The sequence below is a fragment of the Helianthus annuus genome, chromosome 2, assembly GCF_002127325.2.
Source record: "Helianthus annuus cultivar XRQ/B chromosome 2, HanXRQr2.0-SUNRISE, whole genome shotgun sequence".
Classification (NCBI taxonomy): Eukaryota; Viridiplantae; Streptophyta; class Magnoliopsida; order Asterales; family Asteraceae; genus Helianthus; species Helianthus annuus.
The window spans coordinates 149,240,034-149,250,130 of record NC_035434.2 but is presented as its reverse complement, the minus strand read 5'-3'; the positions used below and the strand labels follow the sequence as shown (position 1 = coordinate 149,250,130).

The 10,097-nt window shown below is 48.0% G+C and overlaps 1 protein-coding gene across 1 annotated transcript; it reads left to right on the top strand.

Annotated features, from left to right (window-relative positions):
- The first annotated feature begins 538 nt into the window (after nucleotides 1-538).
- On the top strand, nucleotides 539-1,819 carry LOC118486256. Its single transcript, XM_035982545.1, has 2 exons — nucleotides 539-1,408; nucleotides 1,508-1,819. The coding sequence occupies exons 1-2, from the start codon at nucleotides 539-541 to the stop codon at nucleotides 1,817-1,819; spliced, it is 1,182 nt and encodes a 393-aa protein (XP_035838438.1).
- The last annotated feature ends 8,278 nt before the right edge of the window (nucleotides 1,820-10,097 follow it).

The window sequence follows — 10,097 nt, the reverse complement described above, 5'->3', positions numbered from 1 at the left end:
ATCCAGGGTTGTTAGCCAAACCACAGCTGGACCCACTTTCCAAACACCACCAGCAAGGATCATCAGTCAAACGACAAACGGAGCCGCATTCCAAACTCCGACCGGGGTGTTGCAGCAGACACCACCACCAGTGCTGACACCAAACCATGGAGCTGGCCCCTCAGCTCCATCGGAACAAGCACAACTCAATTACTCAGCACTTTTAGGGCTACCCGAAGGAAAAACTCTCGCTTCCTGGTATGCCGAACAGATGGCATCCATAAACCTCGTTTATACGCAACTCAGCGCACAGCAAGCTCTACTCCAGGCATAAGCTAACCATTCAGCATTCGTAACTCCACCGCTAAGGTCTCTGAGTACACATACAACTCAGCAGACTAACGCGTGGAATCTACGTCCGGAGAGAGGACCAGTTCAAAATGTGAGAAGACCAAGCGCGCACGACACGCGCGATACCTATGGTGAAACAGAAAGCAACTTTGTGCAAAACCCCAATGTGCAAAGAAAACCGATCCAGGCTCGTTTAGGCGCACGCAATATGAATACAGAATGGGATGAAGAGGAAGACGACCCAACGTACAAAGGGGAAACCACGGTGTTTAGTAGACTTCACCCGGAACATGAAGCATACAAGCCTGCAAAGCGCGCAGGGTACAACCCAAAGGCAGAGCATGACTATACCTTAAGCTATCGTCCAGATGACATGGCTGAAGATTCGAAATTCATCAGAGAGATTGCCACAGCTGCCATAGACAAAACCAAGCTGCCGCACAACGTTGGCAAATACAATGGATTGACAGATCCAGACGATCACCTCCAGGTCTTCAAAGGCGCAGGAGCAACAGGTGGGTGGAACCTACCAACTTGGTGCCACCTGTTCGCACAAACATTCGTAGGCGCAGCGTGCGTATGGTTCGACAGCTTACCAGCAGGAAAAATTAAATCATGGGTTGACTTCAGAGAGAAGTTCTTGGCACACTTCTCTCAACAGCGGAGGCACGCCAGAGACCCAGCAGATTGTCTAAACATATGGCGCCGAGACCACGAAAGCGTGGAAGATTTTATCACAAGATATAACAAAGAATGCTTAGAGATTGGGGATGTGGGAGAAAAAATGATGCGCGCGCACTTCATGAGGGCAGTCAAGTGTGACGACTTGATCAAGCGCGTGAAAGGTAGAGACGGAGGACCCAAAGATTGGGAAACTTTCATTGAGGCCGCCAAGACAATAGCACAGACAGACAAACAGTTGACCGGTGATGACCACCGTCAACGCGCACATAACTCTAATGACCGACATGGCAGAAAAAGCAGAGGCCAGTCATGGAGGCCTTCCAGTCATAGAGAAAGAAGCCCACCAAGAGAAGATGCGTGGCACACAATCAATCAGATAGCACACAGAAAAGAAGTAAAGAGATAAAACAGAGAAAAACAGTGGACGCCATTAACCAAGACCCCGTCGGAAGTCTTGGCCACTGAAAACCACCAATTCAAACCACCCCTACAGATACGCAACAAAAGGGGTCAAGATCCCAATCTCTACTGTGAATTCCATAAGGATACGGGTCACCTCACCGACGACTGTTTCAGCTTGAAGCAAGAAATCGAAAGAGCCCTAAGGGATGGAAAGCTCACTCACTTGGTCAAAGGCGGAAAGCGCGACTACCGCCAAATCCAGAGAAGAGACGAAGGGCCGGATAACAAAAAACTCAGGAAGTTGGAGACCCACATGGTACAGGGGGCCCACGAAGACCAAAGAAAAATTACAACAAGCGTACACAAGATGATTCGTGGCGCGAGAAGCAAGTCATCTTCCTAGTTGTTAGAGGAGGCCCAAGGGAAAAGCGACCAATAGTCATCCCAGGAGTGATTGGTCATTACCAGACAGACTACATCTTCATCGATCCGGGGAGCACCGCGGACATCATATACGAACAATGCTTCAATCAATTTGACCAGGAGGACAAGGCGGCTTGGAGCCAGTAGACTACCTACTAACTGGCTTCTGCAACGAGGCCGTCTTTCCCCTGGGACAGATATCATTCCCGGTGTTACTCTCGGACGGGCGAAATTCAAGAACAGAAGAAGTCACTTTGATGGTGCTGCCTGCACACTCAAGGCACGACATTCTCCTAGGGAGAGAATCACAGGGAGACTTCAGCATGATTTGCTCTGCACCGCACTCAACCATCGGATTCCCAACGGAAACAAGCATCGCACTGATATACGCAAGCAAAGAAGTCTTAGCAACAGATGAAATGAGGCCTACAAAAGCAAGTAAACCTGCACCACGCGCAGAGGCAGAAAAATGGGTGTTGAACAGAGCTCACCTAGAACAAACAGTTACCCTGGGACCAGCAATGTCCGATCTTACACGCGCAGCGCTCAAGAATTTGTTACATGAGAATATGGACGTGTTCGCCTGGACACCAGCTGACATGGTTGGTGTTCCACGGCACATTGCAGAGCACCGTCTGAACGTCTCAAAAGACGCAAACCAGTGGTGCACGCCAAACGCCACCTGGGCGATATAAAGCATGACGCCATGAAAGAGCAAGTACTGGAACTACTAAATGCAGGCATCATCAGAGAAGTCAGATACCAAACTTGGGTAGCAAGCCCAGTGATGGTAAAGAAACCAAACGGCAGCTGGAGAATGTGCGTCGACTACAAAGACTTAAACAAGGCATGCCCGCGCGACTGCTACGCCTTACCAGACATAGACGAGAAAATCGATTCTTTGGCAACATTCAGATGGAAATGCTTCCTTGATTGCTACAAGGGGTATCACCAAGTTCAAATGGCCGTCCAAGATGAAGATAAGACGGCATTCCGCACACCAACAGGGCTGTATTGCTACACCAAGATGCCTTTCGGCTTGAAGAATGCAGGCGCAACTTACCAAAGATTGATGAACGAAACGTTCAGTGATGCTATCGGCAAGTACATAGAAGTGTACATGGATGATCTGGTGATTATGAGCAAGGAAGAGAGCATGATGCTGGCAAACATCCAGAAAACTTTCAACACGCTGCGCAGCGTAAGTATCAAGCTAAACCCAGCAAAATGCTCATTTGGTATGGAGGAAGGAAAGTTCTTAGGCTTCATCGTCACAAAAGATGGCTTTAAGGTGAATCCGGAAAAAGTCCAAGCTATAGAAAGGATGCCCTCACCATCAAACATCAAAGACATGCAAAAATTAGCAGGACGACTAGCCGCGCTCAACCGTTTCCTAGCTAATCATGCTGCAAAATCCTTTCCGTTCATCAAAACCTTGCGCAATTGTATGAAGAAAAACCAATTCCAATGGACTCCGGAAGCAGAAAACGCGTTCCGCGAGATGAAAGATTGCCTCATCAAACTGCCAACCCTAACTGCACCAAACAAGGGAGAACCTTTGGTACTTTACCTTTCAGTTTCCGATAGGGCAGTCGGAGCTGTGCTGCTTGTCGATCGTCAAGGTGTCCAAACACCAGTTTACTACGTGTCGAGAACCTTGACCGATCCAGAAACCCGATATGCAATCATGGAGAAGTTAGTCCTTGCACTAATTCATGCTTCAAGACGGTTGCGCAGATACTTTGCCAATCACGTCATCCACGTGCTAACAAACTACAACATCGGCAACATCCTTGCAAGGCCAGAAGTATCAGGAAGGCTAGCCAAATGGGCAATAGAACTGGGAGGTCACAACGTGGTCTTCAGACCACGACCATCGATCAAAGGCCAAGTCTTGGCAGATTTTATGACAGAAGTTCCAGATGACAAAGAAAGAGAGTGCAAAGCCATGGAAAAGGCTGAGAAAAAGCAAACAAAAGAGCCATGGTTCTTATATACCGATGGAGCATCTAACGAAGACGGAGCAGGCGCAGGGCTAAGGCTGGTAAGCCCCGATAAACATGAGTTCACGTACGCCATACGCCTGGATTTTAAAAGTACAAACAACGAAGCAGAGTACGAAGCTTTCCTGGCTGGCTTACGATTGGCAATCAAAATGGGGGTCCGACACATCGAAGCGCATGTGGACTCCATGCTGGTAGCAGGGCAAATAAACGGCCAATACGAAGCCAAGGGGGATGTCATGGCACTCTACCTCAGCCAAGCAAAAACTTTGCTACAAACCTTCTACTCTTACAAAGTGCACCATATAAACAGAAGCGAGAACAAGCCGGCAGACGCGTTAAGTAAGCTCGCATCAACAAGCTTCCAGCACCTAGCAAAAGATGTGCGCATAGAGGTTTTGAGCAACCCATCCGTCCCACTCAGAGAAGTAAGTGTCATCCATACAGGAACAACGTCCTGGATGACACCGATAATCATGTACTTGCAGTCAGGGATACTTCCCGAAAACAAAGCCGAGGCGCGAAAGATCGAATACAAATCAGAACACTATCAGATGGCAGATGGGATACTGTACCGAAAGTCGTATCTCGGCCCGCTGCTGAGATGTGTTGACGCCGACGACACGAATTACCTAATCCGGGAAGTGCATGAAGGAATTTGCGGTATTCATGCCGGGCCTCGAATGGTGGTGGCAAAAGTGATGAATGCCGGATACTACTGGCCCGGAATGCATCTCGATGCTATGAAAGAGTTAAGGAAGTGCAGTGGCTGCCAGAGACATGCACCCAAGACCATGCGCCCCAAAAATGAACTCGTACCAGTCACAACCGCATGGCCTTTTCAACAATGGGGCATAGACATGGTAGGTCCTTTCCCGGAAGCACCAGGGGCGGTCAAGTTCATAATAGTCGCAGTCGACTATTTCACCAAATGGGTAGAGGCGAAAGCACTCGCATCAACCACCTCGACAGTCGTCAAGAGATTCATATGGGAGCAAATCATATGCCGCTTTGGCCTACCTCTACGAATCATCACCGATAACGGAACTAACTTCGCAGCAGACGACCTCGAACGATGGTTCAAAGAATTACACATCGAACATACCTTCTCTTCGGTTGCGCACCCACAAGGGAATGGTCAAGTAGAGGCAGTCAACAAAAGCATCGTCGATGGCATAAAGGCAAGGCTTGGCGAGAAACGAAGAGGCTGGGTCGATGAACTACCCAGCATACTGTGGGCCCATAGAACAATGCGAAAAACAAGCAACGGTGAAACGCCGTTCAGTTTGGTCTATGGGTCTGAAGCTGTTATCCCAGCAGAAATCGGGCTGCCATCTCCAAGGATGCTCTCCATGAATTTAATCAACAATGAAGAAGAAAGGAGGATCGACCTAGACCTCCTAGAAGAACGGAGAGAGATGGCAGCAATCAACGAGGCCAAATACAAAACGAAGCTGGAAAAATATTACAACTCCAGAGTCCGAGTCTGCACTTTTAACCCGGGAGACTATGTCCTCAGGGACAACGAAGCTTCCAACGCAGAAAAGCCCGGAAAACTGGCTCCCAAATGGGAAGGCCCATACGTAATCGACGCAATACTCGGCAAGGGAGCTTACAAATTGCGCACCATCAACAACAAAGAGGTTCCACGAACCTGGAATGCTCAACAACTCCGAAAGTGCTACATGTAAAACAACTATGTAATCGTAAAAGGGCGAACTGCCAACACATTTACTATAATACAAGAAGTGTTTGGCTACCTTTATCTTATGCAAATTTCTTGTCACAACTGCATTTATTACTTTGGGCGAACACGAAAACATCAATGGCTCGTCCATAGGAAACGTTGTAGACCTCCAAGGCTCGTCACAACCAAGTGCACAGCCGGGTCAGAAACACAACCAAAGCCTACGAAACGCCAAAATAAAACTTCGTGCCCACATAAACACGAAAACATCGATAGCAAGGTAACTAAACATTGTAATGCTCCCAAGGCTTAACACAGCTGAGCTCACACAATAACCTGCAACTCGATCACTTCGTAAGTCGCATATAAACGCGCGCATACAAACGACAGAATAAAACGTTGTAATAACACAACATCGCCTGTCAGCGCCATAATTCATTCGTGACACCTAATCAAAGTAATTAAACATGCACATATTATGACGATAACAAAATTCACATAAAGCCAAACAGGTGATAAAATACGCATCAAACAAAGCATATCAAGCGCGTATATCCACGGTGCACAAGGCCATACACGGCACAAAGGCAAACAAAAATAAATTGTCTAAAAACAGTCAGCATTACAGACCCATTCAGGGCCATACGCGGCACACAGGCCGGAACACACCCATCAAGTTTGACTGGTGCCAGCACCTCCTGCCGCATCGGCATCATCTCCAAGGGCTTTCTTCAGAAGAGCAACTCCATCTGGCTTCCGGGATAACTTCGGCGCCGCCCGGACGACAGCAAAGTCAAGAGTTGAAAACGCCTTGCGCTTAGCAGCATAAGCACCATCACAATCTTCCTTATACAACTCAAAATGATAATCTTTTTCCTTGTTGATAGCTGCAGCCTTGCCTTCAGCGTACCCAAACTTACGACCGCTATTATAACCCGTTTGGCCCAATTCAAACATGTACGTGGCAAGTTCAGGCGAATTTAGAATACGGTCAGCAAGCTGCATAAAACAAGGCAATCAAATAAAAAATCACAAAAACAAAAGAACACGAAAGAGCAAAAGAAATTACAAGGGGTACACCACGAGAGAGCAACCATCTGGTGTCAGCAGATGTTTCCTCAGCAAAGAGTTCTGCTGCCTGGCTTTCAGCAGTCTTTTCAGCAAGAAGGCGCTGTGCAGCCTCACACTCAGCCACTTTCTGCTCAACGAGAACCTCCAACTTATCGATCCGATCAACATACTCTTTCTCGTTTTTCTCGGATGCAACACGCGCCTGCTGAGCCTCTTCAGCAAGTTCTACTTTTTCACCGGATAACCGCACGATCGCATCACGCTGAGATTGCATCTCAACATTCGTGCGCGCACACGCGGCTTCCCAATCCTTCTGTTTCTGATCATTCAACAATTTTTGCTCTTCAAGCTTCTTTTCCGCATCAGCAACCCTCCACTACAGGCCCTTCTTCTCCGCATTAAATTTTTCCTTCTCTTCAGCAAACAACTTCTTCGACTCCTCAAACTCAAGAGTCTTTTCCCCCAATGACCGCCACTCACGAAGAATTTCTTGAGAAGTAGCAAAGAAATTAACCCCGGCACGAACATGGTCGTCCAACAAAGCAAATCGATTGCGGTTTTTCTGGAACATCCTCTCAGCAGGGGGAAGAGACATAGCAAAAAATTCATGACAGTTGTTCACATCATCCATCCTGGAACCCTGAGTAAGGTTCCAGCGAGGGGCGTGTGGTAGGTCGTCACAAGCAGGATTGCCCCAAGAATCAGCAGGGTTATGCTCAAAATGCGGACTGCGCACAACACCAGAAATACCTCCACCTCCACCGGGAGGACGCTTAGTGTAAATGGTTTGGTGAGGAGTAGTTTCACTAGATTTACCCTCCACCTCAACACCCTTACCCTTAACAGCCCCAGCACCACCACCTTCACCCACAACTTCAGTAACTCCTTCTCTCCCCTCTTTATCCGCTTCAACATCATCATGAGGAGGGGTCAGACCAACCGTCCTCGACGGTGGGGAAGTGGGCGGCGTGATCCGAGAAATATCAACCATATGAGGTTTCTTGCCAAACTTGGCCGCTGTCATGAAACAGGAATTAAAAACAACTCGAAGAAAACGAAAAGACAACATGCAATTAAAGGCCAATTACCAGTAGGAGGGGCAGATGCAGCATATAGCTCCTCCAAAAGATTCCCACGTCCTCCACTAAAAACCCCAAGATCAATCTCAGACTCAAAGGGTGCTGGGGGAGCCTCCTTATGGAGTTTCGCCTTTTTAGCAGCAAAATGAGCAGCAGACTGTTCATCAAGCCTGCGCTTGTGATCCTCGAGGGCTTTTTTCCTCATATGCTCAGTCAGAGTAGCACTGTCGTCAGGATCCGACTCTCGACTCCTCTCACCAGCCCCTAGGCCAGACAACGTGTCAGAAACTACCACATAATCTAGACAAGGAAGAGTAGAGGGTTGCTTACGAGAAGAACCAGCAGCTTTACCCTCAGCCTTTCCCTCTCTCCTCCCAGACTTATCAGTCCTCGCCTTTTTCCTTGACTCCAACTGAGCAGACGAATCAACAGGCACCTCTACATCATCATCATCACCGACAACCTCATGCACGGGTTCAGCAACATCACCCTGCGCGGTACCTGCACGCGCGCAACGAGAGGTTAGACCTTCAAAGTTTTGGTCAGAACTCCCACTTGAAAGGACAATAACTCCCTCTCGACCCGGGTCGACAGGGTCATTCCAAACATCTTCACCTAGAACCTCGCTAGCATATCTATTCAAGCTCTCATCAGTTGGATGCAAAAAACGACCCCGGATCTGGTCTAACCACGTCGGGTTCCCTTTCGCTTGGATAGCTTCAACCATGGCACCCGCCGCCTTAGGGTCCAGGACATTCAATAAGCTGTAACCAACTGCAAAAAGGCAAGAAGATAAGAAAACACAATAAACACAATAGAGAATAATTCAGCGGTAACTTATGAAAGAAACATACATTTGCCCTGATAACTGTATACGGGTTGACCCAATGGATTCTTGGGCACCCACAACAAACTCATCCCAGCACCAACCAGGGCCATCTCATCCAGTTGAGAAATAGCAGTCGCCTTCTGGGTTATCCTCTTGAACCAGTCCTGGGCACCATAATCCTCCATAACATCTACCTTTGGAATCCCTTGGCCCACCTGCCGATAAGACATATCTATCGGGATTACACCACGGCGGATGTAGAAAAATTTCTGCTTCCAGTCATGAAGACTCTTCAAAGGCACGGAGCATACCGGAGCAACACCCGATCGTGCTTGAAACGAATAGAAACCGCTAGCATACGTCACACTATAAAACACATTGAGCATCTGAAACATAGGCTCAATACGATAAGCCCTACAGACATACTCAAACTGAGTAATGCGTGGAAGCCCAATAGCATTCAGTTGTGAAATATGAAGCCCATAGCCCCTCAACACTGAAGCAGTGAACTTTGTAATAGGTAATCTGAAGCTACCTTCCCGGAAAAACGCAGCATATAATGTAATATGGCCCGGAGGAGCGTCCAAGGCAGTAGAACCAACAGGAGGATACTGGGCTCCCCACTCAGGACGGAAACCCATACCCCCAACCAGATTATTGAACTCCTCCTCCTTCCAACTAATGACCGCCTGGTCAGGGCCGGGAGGAGCCCTCCCCTTGTATTTTCTTTTCCGTTGGGTGGGATTCGTACTAGACATGGTGCAAATACAAAGCAGATGGAAAGAAGAACTTAAAGAAAATTATCGAAACAACGAAAACTGAAGGGAGAAGATAGAAGGGAAGAACACTTGAAATTTGAAAAAGTGAAGATGAAAGGGGAACCGCCTCCTATTTATACCCATCGCATTTAATGCGATGGGTAGTGGACCGTCAGAATGCAGAAAAAGGAGCCAATCATGGAATGACACGTCAGAAGAGAGAGAAGACGTCGGCTTTTTTTCGGGAAACATGGGGAACAGAACCGGCTGACGTGACAGAAAGTAACTGCAAAAGCAACTGTTCACCTCCGATAAGACAGGGACGTCAGATAGTCACACCAAACACTTCCCCATGCCCACCAAACTTCCATCAGAAGGAAACAACAAAGGAGCCAAAACCCATGCGCCGTGCGTCCATTTGGCTCAACTTTTTACAAAGTGCCAAGACCCACGCGCCGTGCGTCCATTTGGCTCATTTTTTACAAAGTGCCAAGACCCACGCGCCGTGCGTCCACTTGGCTCATTTTTTACAAAATGCCAAGACCCATGCGTCGTGCGTCCACTTGGCTCAAATTTTTAGCAAGGTGCCAAGACCCACGCGTCGTGCGTCCACTTGGCTCAATTTTTTACAAAGTGCCAAGACCCTCGCGCCGTGCGTCCACTTGGCTCAAATTTTTAGCAAGATGCCAAGACCCATGCGCCGTGCGTCCACTTGGCTCATTTTTTACAAAATGACAAGACCCATGCTCCATGCATCCACTTGGCTCATTTTTTATAGAGGGCCAAAAAACTCACGCGCGGCGCGTCCGTTTGGTTCAAATCTTTCTTCCA